General features: G+C 50.6%; 8 protein-coding genes across 8 annotated transcripts; 4 read left to right on the top strand and 4 right to left on the bottom strand.

The window, feature by feature from the left end:
* Positions 1 to 717: 717 nt before the first annotated feature.
* ASPGLDRAFT_127505 (uncharacterized protein) lies at positions 718 to 2,723 on the top strand (the record flags this gene model as incomplete). Its single annotated transcript, XM_022540724.1, has 3 exons — positions 718 to 1,381; positions 1,429 to 1,936; positions 1,985 to 2,723. 3 exons carry the CDS (start codon positions 718 to 720, stop codon positions 2,721 to 2,723), a joined length of 1,911 nt encoding a protein of 636 aa, XP_022400721.1.
* A 207-nt stretch (positions 2,724 to 2,930) lies between these two features.
* On the bottom strand, positions 2,931 to 4,610 carry ASPGLDRAFT_127108 (putative MFS transporter Fmp42; the record flags this gene model as incomplete). Its single annotated transcript, XM_022540702.1, has 2 exons — positions 2,931 to 4,314; positions 4,363 to 4,610. The coding sequence occupies 2 exons, from the start codon at positions 4,608 to 4,610 to the stop codon at positions 2,931 to 2,933; spliced, it is 1,632 nt and encodes a 543-aa protein (XP_022400720.1).
* Positions 4,611 to 5,905: 1,295 nt separating this feature from the next.
* On the bottom strand, positions 5,906 to 6,470 carry ASPGLDRAFT_374535 (uncharacterized protein). Its single transcript, XM_022544821.1, has 2 exons — positions 6,083 to 6,470; positions 5,906 to 5,917 (listed from the first exon to the last, which is right to left on the bottom strand). The coding sequence occupies exon 1, from the start codon at positions 6,359 to 6,361 to the stop codon at positions 6,134 to 6,136; it is 228 nt and encodes a 75-aa protein (XP_022400719.1). The 5' UTR covers positions 6,362 to 6,470; the 3' UTR covers positions 5,906 to 5,917; positions 6,083 to 6,133.
* On the top strand, positions 6,183 to 7,105 carry ASPGLDRAFT_374544 (uncharacterized protein). Its single transcript, XM_022544822.1, has 2 exons — positions 6,183 to 6,344; positions 6,453 to 7,105. Exon 2 carries the CDS (start codon positions 6,580 to 6,582, stop codon positions 7,006 to 7,008), a length of 429 nt encoding a protein of 142 aa, XP_022400718.1. The 5' UTR covers positions 6,183 to 6,344; positions 6,453 to 6,579; the 3' UTR covers positions 7,009 to 7,105.
* Positions 6,882 to 9,464, top strand: ASPGLDRAFT_82669 (Zn(II)2Cys6 transcription factor). The gene is made up of 9 exons (XM_022550175.1): positions 6,882 to 7,212; positions 7,285 to 7,313; positions 7,403 to 7,597; positions 7,657 to 7,976; positions 8,029 to 8,296; positions 8,347 to 8,805; positions 8,923 to 9,029; positions 9,133 to 9,232; positions 9,319 to 9,464. The coding sequence occupies exons 1-9, from the start codon at positions 7,202 to 7,204 to the stop codon at positions 9,453 to 9,455; spliced, it is 1,626 nt and encodes a 541-aa protein (XP_022400717.1). The 5' UTR covers positions 6,882 to 7,201; the 3' UTR covers positions 9,456 to 9,464.
* A 745-nt stretch (positions 9,465 to 10,209) lies between these two features.
* On the bottom strand, positions 10,210 to 16,414 carry ASPGLDRAFT_26190 (uncharacterized protein; the record flags this gene model as incomplete). Its single annotated transcript, XM_022543539.1, has 11 exons — positions 10,210 to 10,284; positions 10,448 to 10,469; positions 10,546 to 10,785; positions 10,822 to 10,927; positions 11,389 to 12,514; positions 12,572 to 13,266; positions 13,297 to 13,744; positions 13,797 to 14,043; positions 14,089 to 15,182; positions 15,369 to 16,075; positions 16,147 to 16,414. The coding sequence occupies 11 exons, from the start codon at positions 16,412 to 16,414 to the stop codon at positions 10,210 to 10,212; spliced, it is 5,028 nt and encodes a 1,675-aa protein (XP_022400716.1).
* Positions 16,415 to 17,970: 1,556 nt separating this feature from the next.
* On the top strand, positions 17,971 to 19,173 carry ASPGLDRAFT_1492429 (uncharacterized protein; the record flags this gene model as incomplete). Its single annotated transcript, XM_022542013.1, has 4 exons — positions 17,971 to 18,056; positions 18,122 to 18,386; positions 18,440 to 18,818; positions 18,870 to 19,173. The coding sequence occupies 4 exons, from the start codon at positions 17,971 to 17,973 to the stop codon at positions 19,145 to 19,147; spliced, it is 1,008 nt and encodes a 335-aa protein (XP_022400715.1). The 3' UTR covers positions 19,148 to 19,173.
* A 1,505-nt stretch (positions 19,174 to 20,678) lies between these two features.
* On the bottom strand, positions 20,679 to 22,130 carry ASPGLDRAFT_1492422 (uncharacterized protein; the record flags this gene model as incomplete). Its single annotated transcript, XM_022542012.1, has 2 exons — positions 20,679 to 21,898; positions 22,105 to 22,130. 2 exons carry the CDS (start codon positions 22,128 to 22,130, stop codon positions 20,800 to 20,802), a joined length of 1,125 nt encoding a protein of 374 aa, XP_022400714.1. The 3' UTR covers positions 20,679 to 20,799.
* Positions 22,131 to 22,466: the final 336 nt, after the last annotated feature.

The following is a 22,466-nucleotide window of genomic DNA, read 5'->3' as shown; positions in this document are numbered from 1 at the left end:
CGTGCATAGTTTAAATACCACGTGTAGATATCTACCACATACCTCACTTCCTGCACACTTTCTGCAGCTCGTGGTAAAAGACAACCCTTACCTCGGTGACGATTAGCATTTCCGCAGCCGCCCTCCGAGTTCGGCGATGTGTCCATATCTTTAGGATCTAGCAGAAAGAAGCAAGTAGAAGCATTTCAGCCAAGCAAGCCAATTGTAATTCTGCGAACCTCAGAATCTGCAATCTGCGCTGTCACCGATCGGCTGATCACATGGCCACCTCGTTGCCTGAAACTACAGGCCACAAACCACACTCCGCCTCCATTTCTCTCTCTCCACGCTTTCCCAACACTTTTATCATCTTCTTGTCCTCTGGTTTCTGGGCTTTACAATTGCCAGCATCTCATTCGTCCTGGCAGCTAACACACTGTCCGATAGTGACTAAGTGTGTGTTCATTCGCAGCGTTGCCATCTCGCAATCGCCTCTCCGACGCCATATCCGTCAGCCGCACCATATCCGCACCGCACCAGAACCGCAGATACAAGACAATCAGAACAGCCTAACCTAGGCCTTACGCATTCCTAACTGCCCTCTGTCTTTCCGATCTCGCATAACCGCAGGATGCCGGCCCTGGAATCCGCGCCCTACTGCCTCCAGAACCGTCTCTTATATTCGTGATAACTAGCAGCGGAGCTAGTGATGCTGATGCGCGCTGCTGGGATGGAAAAATGGCATCCTCATCCTCGAAAGATGCTGCGTCGTGGCGAAAAAAGAACCAGAACCAGAACCAGAACCAGAAGGACCAGATCCATTTTGTTAATGCGCGACCGTCGTCTGAGACGGAGAAGTTGAAGATTCAGCGCATGGTGCGCGCTCATGTTGGGAAGTGGATTTCGGATCAGACAAGGGATCGATCTGCTGAGGGGTCATCTGCACCCGGGTTGGACATCGGTATGGGGGGTATACTACAGGAAACTGGACGTGAGGAGGGGGCGAATGACGGGACACCGGGAACTTCCAGAGTGACGTTTTTGGATGAGTATGAGGGCTTGTCGCGGTCTTCTTCGTCGCCGGATGTTGTCGAGTCATCATCGCGCTCGTCATCGGAATCTAATGCGCCGGTTCCTGTCACTGGTAGCAGTTCTGAGCAGCGCCTAGCCCATCGTCCTGTTGTGAAACCTCAGTCCCATACGCCGCACCGTACCCCTACGCCTCAACAAATGAGTACCAGCATTCACGAAATCCCTCATACCTATAATCACACCCCGGAAGTCGCTCGACCGCGTCTTCCAACACCGTCTATTGACCGTATCGGTATTAGCTCCTGGGATCCGTTTCACACCTATCCTTCTCGTTATTCACCAGAATTCATCCGTCTACATGAAGGCTACAGTTGGTGCCCTCTCTCCCGTGCCATGTGAACCAGGCTAATTGTATAGGCTTGTCGGTGGTCTGGCCATTTCTAACCCCCGATTCTCCCAATGGATCAGGGATCATTGGCAATTCGACATGGTTCCCGCTTTCTTTGACGGATGCCACATTGTTCACGGCCTTTTTATTCAGCTCATTATCTCACCAGTGCGCCCGGTGGCGCAACCGCTCGATTCCACATGGCGCATTCAAGCCTCAGGACTTGCGGACTCTGCAAATGGTCGAGATCGAAACAATCAAGTTGATAAACGAAGCGGTTCAGGATCCCGCTCGGGCTGCAAGTGATGCCGTTCTTCTGAGTGTGCTATGCATGGCGCACAATACGTCGAATGATAGTTCTCAGCAACGTGCCAATGGAATGCCATTCACGGCACCTTTGCAGCGTTTGCAATGGCTTGATGTCTATGGGAGTTTGCCTCCGAATCTTGTCCATATCAAGGGCTTGATTCAGATGGTTATGCTTCGGGGTGGAATTGAGAAGATCGAGCTTCCTGGTCTTGCCTCGATACTTTCTTTGTAAGTCGCATTTCTTCTGTAATGTGAACACTTGCTGATCCGATCTAGCTCCGACATACTCACCGCAAGTTCGTACCTCTCACGACCGGTCTTCGCCTGGATGCCCCTCGAAAAGCACCGCGGAGGCCACACATTACAAACCCTACTCAACTTCACCCCCCTCGACATCGACCACGGCTTCGGCCGATTCTGCGACCTCGGCTTCACCCCAAAAATGGCAGAAGCCTTCCAAGCAGCCCGCGTCTACACCAACATAATCGCAGACTACCTAAAAGGAAAAATGGTCAAGCCAGACCTCACGATGCTCGTCGACCAACGCAACCTAGTCCACTACACCATCCTCTCTCTCCCCACCGCCACCGAACTCCAACAACGCCACACCTACCGAACACACGAAATCATCTACGAAGCCTGCCGTCTAGCAGCACTCATCTACAGCGTCGGCGTCGTCTTCCCCCTACCCTCAGGAAGTACACCAATCTCCGACCTCGCCCGCCTCATCCAAACAATCCTCCAATGCCCCACTTCCTCATGTATTTGGGACTACACCGACGCCAGCACAGCACTAACATGGGTCCTCGCGCTGGGCGGCATCGCAGCGGAAAACCTCCCCGAACGAACATGGTTCGTCTCCGCACTTGGCCACACAGCACGACAGAATCGGATATCCTGCTGGAACGACTTCCGCAATGCAGTGGGGGCATTGCTTTGGTGTGACGCTGCTTGTGAACAACCGGGGCAGAGGCTGTGGTTGGAAGTGGCGAGGTCGTTTCAGTTAAGTTATTGATGGATTTTCCAAAAATCCCCCACTTTGAAATAAACAGAAAGATAAAAGGATATGAATTATGACGCCTACGAAGGGAGCATGAATGAGCATGGTATGGTATGGCAAGAGGATATATATATAGATTGCACATCTGGTGTCTAGAGGGTTTTATATTGTTTAATGTGTATGCACGAGCATTAATTCGTTATTTCTCAAGATAGAATATGATTATGGATTACCCGTACTTTCGTACTGATTCTCAGTGACCGAGTCGACAAGCAATGGCGCCCTTTCCCTCTCCTCTACGCTCTCCAAATCCATCCTTTCAATAATACAACGCACTCTCCACCAGATAACACCCATCCACAACACCCCCAGAACCCCGACAACACCCGTAAACACCCAATTAACCACAATAACCCCGTTTTCTTTTTTCCAAGCAAGGGTATCCAACCCAGCCTGCGCGAACCCCACTACCCCAGAGATAAAAATAACAAGCCCGTACACCGTCCCGAAATTACGGAATCCGAAGACCCGCGCTGCGTAGTCTGATATACTCGCGTAGAAGAAGGGGCGGTAAAGGGTCATGAGGGCTGTGGTTATGTATGCTGCGGGGAGACTTGGGATGCAATTCATGATACCCATGCTCGTTCCCGCGATGACAAGAATGAGTGTGATAGAGGTTGTGGGAAATGTATCGAGTATTGTCCCTGTAAGGGGTGCGACGAGGATACCGCCGACGGGAAGGAGAATTGTGAATGTTTTGGTTATGTGGCTTGCTAGAGCAGGTGAATGTAGGAGAGATGTGTACTGGTGGTGGATAGTAGCGAGGAAGTAGTTTATGCGGAGGGTAGCGAGGGCCGTGGAGAGGGTGTAGAGGATGAAATAGGGGGATAGGATTTGGGCGTGCGCGGGGAGATTGTGGAGGGTTCCACGGATGGGATCTTTGTCTTTGTGATTCTGGGTCTGGGGTAGGTGATTATTCTGATTCTGTGGTAGATGGGTTGTATGCCGTCTAATTGAAGAAGTAATTCTGTGTGTGCTGTTGGGGAAAGTGAGGAAGGAATGGATCTTGATGATGATTTCTCGATGATGGCTGGCCTCATGGACAGTCTGGTTTGCTTCTGTGGCCATATGAGCTTCTGCTTGTAGGACTAGTTCACCCACTGTTTTGTATGATGTTGCTGGCATGACTGTAACTTGTGTGGCGAGTATGGATAGTGGGATAACCAGATATATCAAGAAGAAATGCCGCGTTGAGAACCCATCCGTATACTCATTAATCAAATTGAATGCCAGAAAAACCGCAGTAGACGCATCATACGTCCCCGTTAACATAGCGAGAATCAACCCCGAGCGCGTGGGAAATGTGTTTGACAGATGGAATGAGGAGATGTAGATGAATGGTCCGGCAAGGGCTAGGGAGAGGTATCCTGTGATGTATGCGTCGAAGGGTATGTATCTGCCAAAGACGAAGAAAAGAGAGCCGATGGTTAGGAGGCAGCTGCCGATGAGTCCGCATACTCGTGGGCCGTAGGTGTCGAGGATTGTGCCTATGGGAAGTGCGGAGAGGTTTGTTGTGATGGCTGCTGTGGTGAACATTAGGTTTAGGCTGGAGTAAACTGTCAGCTCTGTTGGTAAGAGGCTAAGGGGGACGTACCGGATTTCCTGTCCGTAGCATACTGATACGCCTTGGCTAATTTCATGTTGGGAGCATAGATCTTGATACACGCCCTCTTTGATCAGGATTGGTTTGATGGCTGCGAATCCGAATATGATTCCACCTGATAGGAAGCAGGATAGTACCGCAATGCAGACCTGTGCTATCCGATTGTGGCGGTCTACCTCCCAAGCACCAGTCGTATTCGGAAGACCTGGTTCATCCAAGGGCAGGTCTTCCGATTCCATGTCTGTTCGCTCTCGCCCAGAACCCGGTGGACCAACATCTGCTGCACCATCCTCAATAGACTCATCCCATCCCGGAGCAACTGTTTTAGTGGGTCGTCTTATAGAAACATAGCTCAACGACGACGAAAACGAAGACGCTATTGAATCATCCGGAAGGTCCAGATACGCCTCCGCATCCGACTCAGTCATGGAAGCCCGATCCACATCCTCACGAGACGCGCCAGAGTTACCTTCCCACCAGTTGAGATAGCTCAGCGACATGGCGGCGCTTGTTTCATTCCACCTGCTTCGTTTCGTGTCGTGATCATTCACGCGGCCAGCCTTGATCCATACTGGTCACTGCGGCCACTAGTTAGCTGGGATTGCTGTGAATAGTAAAGGATAGACAGTGGACTCCACTGTTTGTGGCGATGTGCGAACCTAACCAGATGAGTGCATATCTCCGGGGTTTCTATCTGTGTTTTTTGAAGTGTTTTCTCAGTGAGGTATGTCGAGCTCAACGGTGATCTGGCGCATCACATGACCCCGCACTCTCCGCACGCGCATCTCTTCCACTCAACCAGGAGCTGTTCAACATATACTCTGTATAGATGACAATGGTGTGTTGCCAGTGATACGACTATAATATTAAAGACATCGTGTTCTGGCGGTCAACCTAGAAGGGTCCAATATGCATATACACCGTTAGTAGGTGGTAGGTGGCAGGTGCCCGGATAACCAAATAGAGTAGTACAATGGCCGCGAGTGGACTGACTCGACCGGAGATAACGAGGCTATTTTAGCGCGGTGATATACCATAATATATGCCTGCTCTGGGCCAACCAGAAAATTCCCTGCCGGAGGAAGAATACCATTGGATGCTTTGTGCGTAGCCATTGGTACGATGCGTCGCGAAATACAAGCATCCGATTACGTTGGTTGCATATCTACGGAGTACTCTGTACTGGGGTCACCAGCACGTTCCGGGTACGCTATACGACGGTTCTACTGCTACACCTACGGAGTAGCGAACGAGTAGATGCACCGGAGTGCTCTTCGGAGAAGGCGGGACTTGACAACATTTGCGATGAGAATAATCCGCTTAGTTGGTTCGAAAATATCAGTCGGTACTTGGATTTGGTGCGTCACCGGGGATTGCGCATGAATTGGAACCTGGCCATGTGTTGCGGGGGTTCAACAATCATTACTTTCAAGAAACGGATCCCGGATCCACAGGCGAACCACAGCACTTGATAGTTATTCGGATAGGTGAACCATTCAGGCGCTCGTACGAGTTGGGTCCCTTGCCCAGTTCGAATGGGGCATGGCTTGACGGAGTAAAAAGTCAGTCATTGCTAATTGTCAACCTTAACCTTGACTGATTGACAGCCAGACAGGGCAGATCGTTTTCAATTTGCCGACCGACTTTGCAAAAACGGTTGGAGAGTCGGGGTTGGTGACGGTGTGTCTGGCAGGGGAGTCTAACCACTCACTAGCAGGTTTAGTGGCATCACTAGGGGACTTGGTGGTGAGGAACTCATGGGCTAATCAACGGCCACGATGTACGCAACAGGAATAGCCGGCGGTGCAGGGACGTTGGACGCTATTCCGAAGCGGATCCTGGCGGTAACAGAAAAAGCATGATATTTGTTGAGGGGGGGGGGGGAACCGCGACAAACGACGATAGCTACGACGCGGACGATGATGATTACGATGCCGAACCTGCAGAAGCAAACCAAAAAGAGCATCCTGCCGGTGTGCATTATACCCATTTTATTCCCCTTTTAATCGTTTCTCCCGAGGGTGTTCTCCGCCAATGGCTCTGGGAGAATAAACTCCTCGAGGATTTTCTAATTCGGGCAGTGATCAGAGCGGGAGTGTCAGTTCGCCATGCTTTGCCGTCCGGAAGAAAGCAAAAACGGAAAGGCAAAAAGGCAATAAAATTGTGCTCGTTCTTTTACAGGCTGAAGTCGGCACATACTATGTATGCATGAAGATTATAGGGGACATGCCGATGATTGCTTCTCTGTACGTGCCGGAAATGTTGCTTGCTTGCTTGCTGCTTGCTACTAGTCTGCTTATCATCGCCCTTGTTGTCCCCGGCTTTCTCGGCAGATTCTTAACGGTCAACAATTGCAGGACCACTGTCCGGAAGTATCCACATAATGGGCCTGTCACTTATGGGGGTTGTTTGGCACACGATATTTCTTCTGCTGGGGACTGGACCACTTGGAAATCGCTCAAGTCGATTGTCCACACCAAGCACAAAAAGATCTTCTTCTTTTGCTTTGATAATATTTTTTTTTTTTATCATTTTTTTTTGTTTTTTTTGGGGGGGGGGCTGGACTTTGTCCTCAGTATTGTCTATCATTCCCCCTCCCTCCACCTCGCACGAACCATCTTGTTATTGGACATTTAATACACCACTTTCCCCCGGTCATAATCCTTGTTGATGTTGGCGATTCGGCTTAGTTTCAAAGAATACAACTGGTTTTCGCTTGCTTGTCTTGCGCGATTGTTTCTATTGTTGTTTCACTCCTTTTCTTCCCATTTGACGTTGTCTCTATCCATGGCTATTTCACTCGCTGTTCGATGACCAACTGGATACCGTGATGAGGGGATGGTCAGTTTCTGCGATTGAATCGGTTTCGTCTCCTGGTCGTGACTCGCTAACATCGTCCTCCCCGCTATATAGTCTTACTTGCCGCCAGCGCCATTTGAAATGTACGCATGCCTTTCCTACTATATTTGAATGCGCCAGACCGTGTTTTCGGCATATAATTGTCTTAGGTTGTTTCTAATACCCTGCGCAGGTGACAAAACCGGTGTCGAATGTTTACGGTGTCAGCGCTCTGGACGACGGTGTATACCAGCGCCGGCAAAACCGGAAGAAATCACTTTTCGACACGGCCAGAATCCATCACTGAGAGCTAAAGGGCCACCTCGATACGGAGAGAGCGATTTGGCATTTCCGGGCGATCAGACTTGGGTTGACACACCTCCCGACGGTTCGTTCATCGCCTGTGAGATAACAAACAAAACAGGCGCGTAGGTTGACTTGTAGCAGTCGCTTTCGAAGACGAAACAGACCGCACAGCAGCGGATTACCACGTTATAGCTTCCGAGATGATGCCATTCAGTGCAGAAGCAACATCTGACAGCAGATCTTCAGCATCTTTGGCCACGATGACTCCTCCAGTTGTTCCCAGCGGGTTACTGCCTTCGTTTTCGCCGGGCGATTTGGCGCATCCTAGGGCTTTACCTGCATCTCGACCTAGTTCCGTCAACTCATTGCTTCCGGCAGATACCCTGGTCGCTCGTCCGAAGCTGGCCAGTCTGAATGAGGCTTTTCTTTTGAGGCATTATCGAAAGGCTCTTGGTGCATGGGTACATTCCCTATTCCTTATTGACATTGAGCAAGAGCTAATGAAGATGACAGCTTGACGCGTGTGACTTTGAAAGACACTTTTCGAGTGAGGTGGTTGACCGCGCACCACTATGCCCCCTCCTACTTTATGCTTGTTTGGCAATATCTGCCCGTCATCTTTGTCACACTACGAAATCGGTACCGCCACATGTTGCGGACGAATACCACGAGCGATGTATTGCGATTCTTCTCCCGGTTTTGGAGAATAAAGACTACAACATTAGTATCGAGATTCTGCTTGCTTCGACCGTGATACTGCGGTTCTTCGAGCAAATTTCCTGTGCGTGCCACCGCGACTATGAAAAGAGCGTTTGAAGCTAATTGAACCAGCCCAACATCCTTCCTGCGACCTGCAGCGACACCTGCTAGCAGGATCCGTCTACATCAGCTCACACGTGGACTGCGCAATCTCCGGCGGCCTCGCAGAAGCCTCCTTCTGGGTCTTCGTCATGCAAGACATCCAATTCGCATTAGCCTACCAAAACCCCCTCCGACTGACCTTCAGCCCCTTCGAAGAGAAACTCCGACAAGCATGGGCTTCCCAAACCCTCCTAGACGACCGATACTGGATCCATCGGGCAATCTGGATCCTAGCAGAAACGATCAACTACTGCTACAGCAGCAACGGCCCGAGCCAACTTGACGTTATCGATGGCGACGCATTACGGGAAAAGATTTGCTCATGGGAATCCGAACACCCAGCTGAATTCCAGCCGTTGCACTTCTCCCCGGCCGACCCGAGAAATAACCGACCGTTTCCTGTCGTGTGGTATACCAGTCCTTGGCATGGTACGTGGCATTCTATCGACGTGTTAATTTTATGGAGGAGAGACTTCTCCCGATTTGTTTATGGGGGGGAGAGGGGGGGGGGGAGGGGGGCAATGCTAACGGTTTTCTCGGCTGCAGCGACTGCGATCCAGCACATTTGTATGGCTAAAGCCCTGATAAGGGAACATGACTTACGAGTCATGCATATGGGTCCTGACTCAGACCGGCATGCCAGACGATTAAAGGTACTGCTTCTGGAAATCACCATGTCTTCTTCTTCTTTTTTTTTTTTTTTGGTTCTGCCAACGAATAATCCCCGAGGGAACAAAGTCACTGACATTCGGACAGGAAGAAGTCATGGAAAACCTCAGCATTCTCTTCGGAATCGCTCTATCGGCAGACGATGATCCCTCTGCACGCACCATGGCGTGTCATGCTCTTTGTGCCTGTATGGAACTATCCCGCCCCCTTTTATGCGGATTTTCAACTGCAATTTCAGAATCACCAACTAATCACTATTATTCTGGTTAACAGGCGGCTCCTGGATCCGTGATCCCCAAGCCCAAAATATCCTCCTCGACCTCCTCCGGCGAACAGAAGCCGAAAACGGCTGGCCGTGGACATTCATGATGCAGAAACTAACCCAGGACTGGCATCTAACAGTCCGATGATCTACACAGAAAAACAACGAAAAAAAAAAGACACACAACAACACCAAAAACAAAAAAAAAAAAAAAAAAAAAAAAAAAAAAAAAAAAAAAAAAAAAAACCAAAAAAAAAAAAAAAAAAAAAAAAAAAAAAAGAAAGAAAGAAAGAAAAACAAGGTCGTCAAACGTCAATGGCTTTACCGCCAAACTTCTTTTTTCCGCACTCTTTTCGGACATGCAGTAGTCGCTATGCTAGTGCGGTTTTGGCGTTCCCACAAAAAAGGCCCACAGTCTACAGCACAAATCCACTACCCGCTTTGGCTGTTACTGTTTACGGGAATAGACAAAGAGACAGGGTGGCATTTTATTGTTGAGCCTTGGTTGACCCGCGTCTATCGAGAGCGATAGCACATCCAATCTCCAAATCCAGCCAACACCGAAACGGTTCGGCGTTAAGCCGGTGGGACCGATTCCGAATCGAAAGCGCGATTGTCAATAATTTCACCACACATCCATCGCTCATAGCAGACGATCGTCCCATCGAGCGGAAATCATCACAGCATGTACTCCGTACGTTCTCCGATATCATGACATGACGGCCGTTGTACGGAAAAGCAATTGACGCTTCCGGCGGCTACGAAGTTTATGCACGGCGGATGATTCCTCCCAACCCATTCCCGATGGCCCACGGTTAGCAAAAGCAAACAATAATACATCACTCCGGAGGACTACTAGTCTATGGAGCCACGCTTATTATTTACCGCCGTGGAGATACATATCACAGTGGAGTGCAGGTCTGGACTGGGCTGGAGATGATATGTCGGTGGCCCGTTATGTAGAGGACAGGGTTGTACTATGCTGTATGTAGCAATAGCCTGTAATAGAGGAGCCTGAATGTTTGATAGTGAGGCTACAGGGATATTCCTTGTGCATACTTGTAGATTGAATGCCGGCAATTCTCGATTTGGGAGGCTTGCATATGTGGGTAATATTAGCGGGCCAATGGCATAGCATACATAATATCCATCATTGTATACACTAGTCCAGACAAAGTATACTAAGCGAGAACGTCCTCGACTCGAGTATCATTGTCTATAGGCGCAGACTCACTCACTCGTACCCGATAGCCCTCGGATACCTCACAAAAGCAATCTTCCCAGCAGCCGCCAACGCCATGCCCTCATGCCCCGTAACCCCGGGCGCCTCACCAAGCATGTTCTGCGGATATCCAACATCCAACGGCTTCACGCTCTCCAAGAACCGAATCTGCTCCTCCGACGGCCGGATACTCAGCGCCTGGCTCATACGAATCTCATCTTCAGACTGCGCATCGCTGCCCATCATCTTCCGTAGACTGCCATCCCCGACTGCTTATACCCCCGATACGCACGAAGGAGGCGTCTTTGGCCATGCTGCCCATTCCCGCGGACCAGGCGGAGCCGATGGACATGGCGCCGAGTTGGAGGAGCTGGGGCGAAGGCTTCCATTTTTGGTTTCTGAAGAAGAAATAGAGAGTGTGAGGAGAAATATAGTAGGAAGAGAAAGAGAAAATAAGGTAGGTCAAGGTGAGGATATGCCAAGAGTAGGTGAAGAGGGAAAGAATTGGCAGAGGACGGAGGGAGGGGACGATCCATTTCATCCATGGAAACCTGTTACTAGTCGGATATGATATGCATTAATGAGAATTGGAATTGCCAGAGCCTTCCCTGTAGCCGAAGGTCCACCGGTTCTCGAAACGGTGGTTGTGGTTTCGCCCGGTTTGGTGTAGCCCTAACTACGTATTTATGTCTAGAGTCTACATCCTTATCTGGCATATTACCAGATAATCATAAACAACCCAGTCATTATTATTATTACACAAATCAAAGTACATCAGCCATAAATCACAAACATATAACACACGTAAAACAAAAACACATTACCAGTCCATCCTATAGGACCGACGATTATGACATACCATTAACAGTCAACCTCTTCACATTATCCCATACATTCCCCGTACACTGTAACGCCTTCCCAGCAACATATTTTACCTTCTGCCCCGTCGGACTGGCAACATAGCCCGCCTCAACAAGGAACTGCACGTTACGCCGAATAGTCGCCTTAACGTGCATCTTCTGCGAAGGCGAGATCATCTCCGACGCACCCAGCATGGGACCTTGGCCTAGTCTGCCGTGCATGGAGTCGAATACCGGTGCCACAGGCCACAGCGGGTGCGCGTTTCCTTCTTTCTGAATGGATATCCGCATTGTCTCGAGCCAGGTCTCATGGGGGACAATTTGGAGCGGGTACCTGAGTTCGCGGTGGAAGATGTCCCAGAATTCGTGCTCCGTCAGGCCGTCAAGCATGTGTGTGACGGTCCGCATTGTCTCGGCGGGGCAGAAGGCTTGGTTGATTATTTCTTCTGCCACGCGGGTGCTGCTCGACACGAAGATCCAGTTGTTGCCGTATTCCTGGCTGGAGACGCGCGCATAGACGACGGCAGATACTAGTCGCCAGACAAAGTCGTCGGTGTTGGCGACGCCTTCCTCCGGTGTACCCAGGATAAGGCCAGGCTTGATAATAGCGAACTGGTCCGGCCGCGACGATGCAAGCTGTTTCACCAGCAGCTCAGAGAGATACTTGGTCTGCGCGTAGCCGTTGGCACCCTTGACTATCTCTGCCAGCTGGCGCAGAATCTGGGTGCCCAGGAAACCCGTGACACCGGTGACGAAAACCGTCTTCTGGACCTTCGATGTCTGCGCGACGTTTTTGACCAGAGAGTCGGCTTCCTTCATGACATCGAAGGCGGGTACTTCCTCCTTGACTCTGCCCGTCAGTTCGGTGTCGATGTACGAAACCAGCGAGCGGACAATCATGTGGCCGTCCATAATGCGGGAGATGGGCATATTGACGCCATAGTGCTGCTTGATGAAGCTGGCCAAGCTGATGACCTGTACCGAGTCGATACCCGTTGCGGCGATGTTAAACTCGCGGCCTTGCAGCGGGTTGTCGTCGTGCTTGATCAGGGCAGCGGTCTTGTGGCTGAGTGCTTGGGCTTTGCTCTCATCGGCGCGCAAGATTGATATCGCTGGCGCCTCGCGCTTGATGCCCATAGCTGGCTCGAAGTCAGAAGGCAGACGAGCTAGCTACTGGTTTACGGTTCTGCGGTCGACCTTGGTCGATGAGGAACTGGGAATCTTTTCGACAACAAACCAGATGACAAGGACCATATGCACAGGCAGGGTCTCGGACAAATGATCGGCGAGAGAGCTCAAGCAGAAGCTCGTACGCTGAACGCGATCGTTCGAAACGGGAACAAGGTCAGGACCAGCAGTCGCGGCCAGCTCAATGATACCGACCAACTTGTTGGCATAAACACCCGCCTTGGGATACGACACCACGGCCTGAGAAACCTCGTGAGGCAGTGTCAGATGGTACTCGATCTCGCCCAGTTTGACAAGCTGGCCACGGATCTTGACCTGAGTATCCTTGCGACCAAAGAACAGAAGCAAGCCGTTCGGCACGTACTTGACCAAGTCACCGGTCTTGTACAGACGCGGACACCGGTTGAACGGGAGCCAGTCGGGTTGGGAAATAAACGCCGCTTCGGTCTTCTCCTTGTTGCTCAGGTAATGGCGAGCCAACGTATTGCCTTCGATGAGAAGCTCACCAACGGCGCCGATCGGGGCGAGCTTGTTGTGGTTGTCGCGATCGACTACCCAGCAGTCGCAACCAACTGCTGTACCGATGCCGTTGGGCATAGTACCGGGGAGGACTTTGCGGTTCGAAGACGTGTAAACACAGCACTCTGAGGGTCCATAGCCGTTAACCAACTTGACATGTGGCATCCATGCTGCAATGTGCTAAGCAGTCATGGCTTCACCAGCAAGGCAAAACGTCTTCAGGGTAGGAACGGTGGTAGGGTCAACGGTGTTCACGAAAGATGGCGTGAGTACAGCCCAGTCGACATTCATCCGTGTCATGGCCTCGGCAACTTTGCCGCGGCGTTCAGACTCAGTTGGAACGCACACGCATCCACCTTGCACGAGCGTCGACAGAATCTCCAGGATACTAGCATCAAAAGTGTAGGAATCAAACTGGAGCACACGACGGCCCATCTGAAGACCTTCCTTGTGCGCAATAGCGCCCGTGCTAAAGGCGCGATGCTCGACAACAGAGCTCTTTGGCGTCCCTGTGCTGCCAGAAGTGAAGATAACATACGCAGCGTTGGACGGACTGACAGGAGTAGAACGATGACGGGGAGTCGCAGCTTCAGTTATACTCGGACCAACAGCAATAGCCTTCTCGACAAGACCAGGGTAACGGCCAAGCTGCTCGTCAGAGCACAACATGACATGGGCACCAACTTCCTTGATCACAAACTCCATATGGCTGGGAGGCGTCCATGGGGACAAAGGCACCGCCCGCATTCATGGTGCCCAGCATGGCGACAATGGTCCACATGGATTTCTCGAAGCACAGCGGAACAAAGACCTCGGGCCCGACACCAGCGTTGATCAGATGAGCGGCCAGCTTGCTGGAAACGGCCTCTAGTTCGTGATAGGTGAGTGATCCATCCCATGCGCAGATGGCAGGGGCATGTGGCTGTCGGAATTTCTGCGTGACAAGGCTGTGGATGCAGTCGATGACCATATCGGGCATCGTCGCGTTTCACTGCAATAGATCCTCCTTGTCTTGAGGACTGATCATCTCAAGTTCGGTAATTGTGCCAGCTGGTTCGGCAAGCTGATGGAGGACGTGCTCGAACTGGCGCACGAGACGGGACACTTTAAGTCGAGACAGAACAGCGTTATCGAAGTGCGTGTGGACCTCGACCGAGCCATCGGCACCCAGGCTACATTTGAGCATCAACGCCACGGTACTGAAACTGGCACGGGGCGCGGAGAAAGACTTGAGGATACCGTTCTCAGGCGTGGAGCTGACGGGCTGAATGACGATCAAAGTCTGGAAGTTGCAGGCTGCAGCAGCACTTTTGGAGATACGAGCGATGTTCTGAAGACCGAAGTTCTGTGCCGGAGTCATGTCCACGGTGTGGGATTGGATCCGCTGCAGGAACTCAGTGACAGGCTGCGACGCATCGACCTGCGCTTTAATGGGAACGGTGGCAATTACAGGACCGACAATATCCTCAACGCCAGGCACCGGGGCGTTCCGACCACTCAATGTGTATCCGAAGACCGTCTCCGGAGCATCGCAGTAGCGCGCTTGGAGCAACGACCAGGCGCCCCAAATCAAAGTGGCGGCAGTGAAGTCGGACGGGCCACGGTTGAGCTTGAGATTGTGCACGAGCGACTCGTTGGCGAGGTGCTTGTGGGTAGCGGAGGGAAGAGTTGGGAAGGTAGTCAGATCATCCTCAGAGAACGCAGCCCGCCAGAACTCTTCCGTGGCATTGTCAGTGTTCTTCTCCATGACATGGCGAACAAATTCGTGGAACTGAGCGCGAGCTGGCGGAAGATCCCCTTGGAGCATCTGGAGAAGATCATTGAAAATCATGTCGAGAGACAGTCCATCGTAGATGGAGTGGTGAATGGTTAACACAAACAGATTCTTCTCGGCTCCGGTGATGATACCGTGTCGGGTCAGGGCATCGCCCATGTTCATCGGTGTTTCCTCGTCAGATTGCAGGTAGCGCTCCAGGTCCGTGCCGTACTTCCACTCAGCACGGTAGCGGGTAGCCACCTGTACAGTGCCGTATGCATTAGTATCGACGATAGTTGTCCACAGCACATCGTTGCTGCTGACCAACATCTGCCAAAACTCCTAGAAGCGGTCGGTGGACAGGCTAGCAGGTAGTTCAAGGACGTGTCGGGCAACATACGAGCCTGGTATGGTACTCGACAGAGCCATAAGTCCAACCGGGAGCGGGGTTCATGGGTATGCATCCTGGATCAAACCTGGCTCGGTGCCAGTAGCCGCCGCAATGTCTGAGCAGACGGTCTCGATGTCCTGTCCAAGAAGTTTTAATGGACGTGCTGGACTTGTCTCAGTAGATCGCGCGGGGACCATGGCCTTGGCCATGCCATCAAGAGTCAAATTCCCCAAGATGTCTTGGACTTGGAGCTGGAAGCCCTCCGCTCGGCAGCGTCGAGTGAGGTTTATCGCTTCAATGAAGTCACCACCGAGATGGAAGAAATTGTCCTCGGCGCCAATCCTTTCCTGGGGGTAGTGGAGGACGTCGGCCCGGAATTCGCAAAGCTTCTTCTCGGAGGAGCTAGTGGGCATGCGACGGTTGTAGCGGTGCCATTGCTGGTGATTACAGAGCTCCGCCAGGGAAACGCCATCACCGAAAGTGGAGAGCATTCGGCGGTCCGTCTTGCCCGACGCAGTCAAAGGCAAGTAGGCCAGAGGCAGGAAGGCCGATGGAACCATGTAGGAAGGTAGTCTTCGAGCTAGCTCCTGGCTCATTTGTGCGGCGGGAGCCACCATTGCGGACTTGTCTTTGGGAATGGCATGGAATGGATGGGCATGCTCGGGGCCAAAGCCGCTCTGGCTAGAAATGAACGCAGCTAGGATTGACTTGCCACCGGGATGAACCATGAAAACGGCTGTCTTCACAGTGCTTGGGCTCGAGAAGCAGTGGGCTTGTGGTAAAGGAGGGTCATGGAGGATTGTAGCGGATCGATATGGAGGACATAGTGAAACTGTAGACTTGTTAGAAGAGGAACTAACTCGAGCTTCCCATTTTGGAGAATGGAACTTACTGTATTCTCACCCACAACATCGTTCTCAGAAAGATCGGTCTTGATCAGAGGATCCTTCAGCCAGATAGCCGTGTTGCAAGGCTTCGGGTCCAATGACGAAAAAGCCTCCAGGGCCTCGGGCACTGAGACCAGAGAATCGGCCTCGAACAAGCCGACATCTGCCGTGTGATCCAAGATTGAGATGACGGCGCTTTCCTGTTCGCATCGTGCCCGGTAGATAGAGGTATTGCTCCACTGTTGCTTCAGCGACTGACGCTTCGTGTCAATGCCAGCGAACATGATATCTTCAGAGCCTGAATATGAGCGTAGGACAGTTGCCCATACGGTCTGCACGACCTCCATCGGAGAGAGAGCCCATTGCTTGCAACAAGAGTTCAGCATAGAAAACTGCATCTGCACCTCCAACCGTCCCAGCGGTGACCGGGCCTCTCGCTTGGAGAAGAGGGCGGACGGAAGGTGCGACGGAGTCACATCAGTAGTGAACTCCGTCGACAGCTGGCGAAGCCGTCCTGCGTCGTCGATGTTTATTGACGGCATCTTCAACAACAGACTAATGAAAGTATTAAAGCCGGCAACAAACAAACGGATCTCACAATCTATGGAAAGAAAAGAATGAATTTCATGGATACGAGGGAGCAACGGAAGAAAAGGAAAAGACAAGAGGCTATCAAGATCTTCACCGTAAATGGTACGTATTATGTGATATTTTCACATGGATCAATCTTCATATTGCCGGAATCTACCTAGGGGTGGTCCTACGTACTCTGAAGTACTCTGTAGTCCGAGTTGGAAGCAAACCTATCTCCACTGACTCAGATCGGGACAGTGTAAGCCCAACCATTCAGCCGGTACGAGGAACGGACGCTATCCACAGGACAGGGCAAGCTGGAGCTCGTATTAAGATGGGACATCAATGGGTCATGGAACGAACTCTACCACCGTCTGTATGTTGATCCCAGCTCATCGGCAATCACCGAAAAAGGATAATCCACGATCCTCCCCGAGGACTTCGTATTCCATCAACACCACGGACAAGTCGTGTATCTAATCTGACGTGGACCCGTGGACCCGTGGTGCCCGGCTGCCTCGAGTCGCTTATTGGAAGCTGCGACGCAGGATCATGATAAATTGCCTTTCCACGATCCTGGCACTAGGTAAAAGAAAGAATCCTTGACGTGGGCCACACACGTCTTAGCCTGATTCACTCCGTGTGTCATGCTTTGCCAGTTCTAACAATATCCGTAGAGGCTTGCAATATCATTCCTCTACTGATTCAAACAGATCTGATGCATACCGGGCCCGTGCAAAGTCAGGTTGAACTAGTTGGGCGTGGAGCCTCATCTTACCCGCTCGCTTACCGGGCGCTAATTTAGCGTATCTTACTGTACCATTCACTGTATGTACCGTATTACATACCATACGAGTAAGCATTGCCCTAAGACAGAACCCACTCTTCTTCTTGAATCAAGCTTATCGACCACTGGCGATGTTAATAAAACATAAAAGCTCGCATACCTTCCCGCTACAGAACGCTTTGCGATCCAACCACCCTGTAACAGACTGAACAGATTATGATACTCCTCTAAACCGAGCATTCAGCAAGCTTCGGGAGGTTGTAGTCACTCCAGAGCCATTGATCCGTTCGGTTGTTGCACCATGTTCCAGGAGAGGAGCTCGTACCATGCGGACTTCGTAGCTGAACCCGGCTCTGGGACCTAGTTTTAGCATATAAAATAGTTGGCCTTGATCAATTGCTTCTCATCGATCATAGTTCCTTATCCCATTGATATCCTCGGTTTCTGCGTTATCCATCTCTTGAAACCACTTTGTCCGATATGCCTCACATCGCAGACTCCGGCCCTATCCTGGAAGGCTCCAACATCGACCTCCGTCAAAAGATGGCAGAGGACGTGCGCAGTACGTTCACCTATATCATTTTCAACCCACAAACAAATCTTGTCCAGCCTAACATAACCCCCGGTCGAGAAAACGCCCCTCCCCCCCCGAACTAATCCAATACGAAGTCGGCCTCACCGCCGACTCCCTCCTAACAATCCTTAACAGCCGAGCCGAAGCCCGTCAAATCATTCGCCGCGAGTCCGACAGACTCCTCGTCCTAGTCGGCCCCTGCAGCATCCATGACCCTGAGTTTGCGCTTGAGTATGCATCCCGCCTGCGTGAGCTGGCAACCGAGCTCCGCGATGATATCTGCATCGTGATGCGCGCGTACTTCGAGAAGCCTCGGACGACGGTTGGCTGGAAGGGACTGATATCACGAACCTGGGTGTTCTGGTTGCGTGTGAGATCCTCGATACCATCTCTCCGCAGTTCACGGCTGATTTGATTACCGTGGGTGCGATCGGGGCGCGGACGACTGAGTCGCAGCTTCATCGGGAGTTGGCGTCGGGGTTGTCGTTCCCTGTCGGGTTCAAGAATGCGACGGACGGTACTGTCAAGACCGCTGTTGACTCCCGTAAGTCGATGCGGGCTCAGTATCACTTTATGGGGACTACGAAGCGGGGGTTAAATGCTATCACCACCACCAAGGGGAATGACGATGGCTATGTGATCTTGTATGGTGGATCTCGCGGTACGAACTATGATAGCGAGTCTGTCAAGGCTACTCGCGAGCTCCTGCGCTCCAAGGGCGAGCGGGACGCTCCCATGATTGACTGCTCTCACGGTAAGAATTCCTCCTGGACCATCAGTATGCAATACACTAACTTTGATAAAGGCAAATCCCAAAAGAACCACCTCAACCAACCCAAGGTTCTCAAGGTCATCGAAGACCAGCTGCGCCAGGGCGAGGTCAGCATCATCGGCGTCATGGTGGAATCCAACATCCATGATGGAAACCAGAAGTCCGCGCCGGGTCCGCAGGATTGCGAGAAGGGTGTTAGTATCACCAATGCGTGCATTTACTGGGAGACTACCGAGGCGTCTATGCGGTCTTTGGCACAGGCTGTTTGGGACCGCTGGGCTCGTGCTGCGTTTGGGAAGGGCCAGACATAAAGTGGGGAGTTTTTATTAGATTGGATACGATAATGTCTAATTGTTACGAATTTTCTAAGTTAATGTACTAGTGTTGGCTCTTGGATATTGAAGTATGTGCTAGGAGTAAGATATATATTTCTTATGGTAAACTTCAACTTTGGTTAAGCGAAAAGGACATCTTGAAGATCATTGCATTATGTACGGTCCAAAAAAAATCAAATACGGGTCGTCAGTATATATTCGGTAATAGTGCCACCGATTCGTTTAGGCAATAATTAAACAAATCACAACTCAATTATCAGCATACTGCTTAAGAAACACAATTATTGTATGCAAGATTGTCGTCGCTAATATAAACTACAATAGAAGCGTCCTGGAGAGAGATCTACACACGATAATAAAAAAGAACAAAGGATCTCCGATCCCATTGTCCATTGCCGAAGTAAAGTATTATAGACAAAGCCTAGGCCACTACACCTAGCTCCAGTAACAACTGCGCCTTCAATTTTCCCCACGATGCGCTCTCGAAGCCCTGTATATATGTCAACACTCCAGTTCGAGTATCAGTGGATCGGGCCCCATTCTACATACTTTTTAGCTTGATACTCTCTTAACGGTAGAGACGGAGGAAAGAGACGTTGTTCGTGACATCGCTGTTGTTGACGGGAGCAGTGTCGCCGTTGGGGTTGATCACGTTGGAGCGCTGGATGGTTAGCAAATGGACATCTGTTCCGATGTCGGTATGCTTACCTTCTGTCCATGTGATTGTGGGTTAGATATCAGCCAGTTCATTTGACTCAGGGAGGAACACTTGGAACCGCCGAGAGACTTCAGATCTAGATCCGAGCTTCCGTGCACACTATGTATGACGTTCAGGATCCCATGGAAAGGGATTAGCGCGAACGTGGTTCATTAATTCTCCGGTGGTCTGGTATTGTTTGACATGGCAGAAAAAGTCGGTCACTTTTCACTCTACTCCGGAGTAAGATAAAGACGCTCGAGAGCAAAACATAGTAGCAGGATATGAGCGCAACAATTGCCTCGAGGAGCTGATACTATGCCAGGTGGGCAGGTGGCACTGGGCGTCTCGGACTTGGCCATGGCAATTGCAATGCTATATCATTCATGGAGAGCCTCTTTTTTTTTTTTTTAAAAAAAAAAGGGAAAAAAATGCTGTAGTTTGGTTCGACCAATTAAAAACGTCCCGGAGGCGCGGAACGTCTCTTTTAAGGCAAGTGCAGATGACCCACTTAATTACAGATCCGCACTAAAACCTAATCTCGGGTACCTGTATGTAACAACGCACTTACCGTATGGAAATACAGAAATACGAGTATAAATAACAGCATTGTAAACAAATGGGATCCTGCTACCAACCGGTCGATATTGGAAAGAAACAGTGTAGACTTGAAGTCTGTATGGAGTGAGCAGCTACAGGTTTGATATGAAAGAGATTACGAGAGCGCTAACTCGAAGACCATAATCAGAAGTTGTTGACTTCCGTATAACTAGTTAACTAGACTTGACCCATGGCATTCTCGCAGGAGGCCTCTAGCGTAGGATCGATCCATAGCATCATAAAGAACTCCAGGAGTAAACCGTTGCTAAATAATAGACGCTCGATGAAATGATATTCCCATTATCCCAGCTAGACTAGCACCAGTATCATCCTATATCTTCACCAGATACATATCATCATAAGCACCCCTCTCATTCCTCAACCTCCCACCACACCCGACAACATCCACACCACCCTCAACCCTCCACTCCCCACTCTCTCTCAACTCCCGTAACAATGCCCCAACAAGCAACCCAATAATCCTCGGCCCAAAAGTCGGCTTCGCCGGACAAACAAACGGCGTGCTCCCAAACGGCATAAAAGCCTGTTTTTGCTGAAATGTCAGTCCCGTCCATCGGCCCGGATTAAATGCCATAGCGTCGGAGCCCCAGATTTCGACGGATGAGTGGTGGGCTTCAATGTCTGCTACTAGTATCTCGATAGGGGAGTCGTGTGATGTTTGGAAAGAGCGGTAGATGCGTCGGGTGGGTGGGTAGAGGCGGAGGGCTTCGTTGATGAGGTTTTGGGGGGATATGTGGTTCTTGGTGTCTGTTGTGGTGAATTGGGGGTTGTTTGCGAATTTAATAAGCATATCTGCCCATTCGGGATGCGTCCGGCCAGTGATGAAGGTGATCTCAAGGAACAACATGAAAACAACACGCCATAGCGTCTCAAAACCGGGCAAGATAAGGTTCAACGGGTTCTCTTCCGGATCTGAGAAGTTCGAGTCCGGGAAGATGGTTGCAAGACATTCTTGCAGCTCGATATTATCCTCAAATCGAGGTATGACATCTGTGTTTTTCGTCCCCATCCAAGCACGATTAATTACCTCAGCAAGATCCACGAGATGTCCATTCGCATCATCAGCATCGGAGAGCCGAATCCTAAAGAAAACCGACAGAACCACCCTCAACGAGAGTGCTTGTATCATATTCGCCAATTTAATCCGTTTCTGACCATCCGTCCAGGTCCCGACAGCATCGCAAAGAGAACCTGATAGCCCATTCCAGCCCGTGGATGACAAATTGACGAGATCCTTCGCATGGTTCACAAAGCGTTTCGCGTGCACTTCATCGACGCTCGTAAAGGCATTCTTGATCCCAAAGGCGATCTGGAGACGGTTGTTGGGGAGGGCTCGGGAGGAGTGTGGTGTGAGGTAGTTTGGGAGGCCGTTTGGGTGTTTTTCTGCGGTTATGATTGAGCGACATTCGCTGGGGTTTATGGATTGGTGGGGGCTAGATTTCTTTGGCGAGGTATAGTAGTGGTAAACAGCGAAGGCTATCAAGCCCAGGACTGGGAAGGTAGCGAGTTGGGCAGTCATATATGCCGAATCTGAAGGATGGGAGATGGTAGATATAACATAGGAAGAATATCTTAGTGTTTCTGTGACGGCTCAACGGCTCAACGCCAGACAAACAGCGCCAACATATCAAACGATGCCATACAAGCAATATGGGCAAACAAGGGCTTAAGCCGCACCACACAAATGTCTATAAAGACCGTTCATCGCCTAGATAGATTTCCTTTTCTTCTTCTTCCCCAAGATTCGATATTCTCGTTGATGGCTACAATAGTCTAGATAGGAATTCAGTTCGTTATTATCTTCTATTCCGAGCCCGTGACAGTTTCCCCTTTTTCAAACAAATCAAAACAAAGCATTTGTGCCACCTGTTTGCTGCATGTTCTCACCCTTATCAATGTGAATGTGTGATTTGACAGTGTTTGACAGCAGCACGTCAATTGGACATCAGTAGACTTGCAAGGTAAGATGGCTCTTCA

The sequence above is a fragment of the Aspergillus glaucus genome (assembly GCF_001890805.1).
Source record: "Aspergillus glaucus CBS 516.65 unplaced genomic scaffold ASPGLscaffold_11, whole genome shotgun sequence".
Lineage (NCBI taxonomy): Eukaryota > Fungi > Ascomycota > Eurotiomycetes > Eurotiales > Aspergillaceae > Aspergillus > Aspergillus glaucus.
Note: the sequence above shows the minus strand (reverse complement) of the source record. Positions and strands in the feature narration are given on the sequence as shown.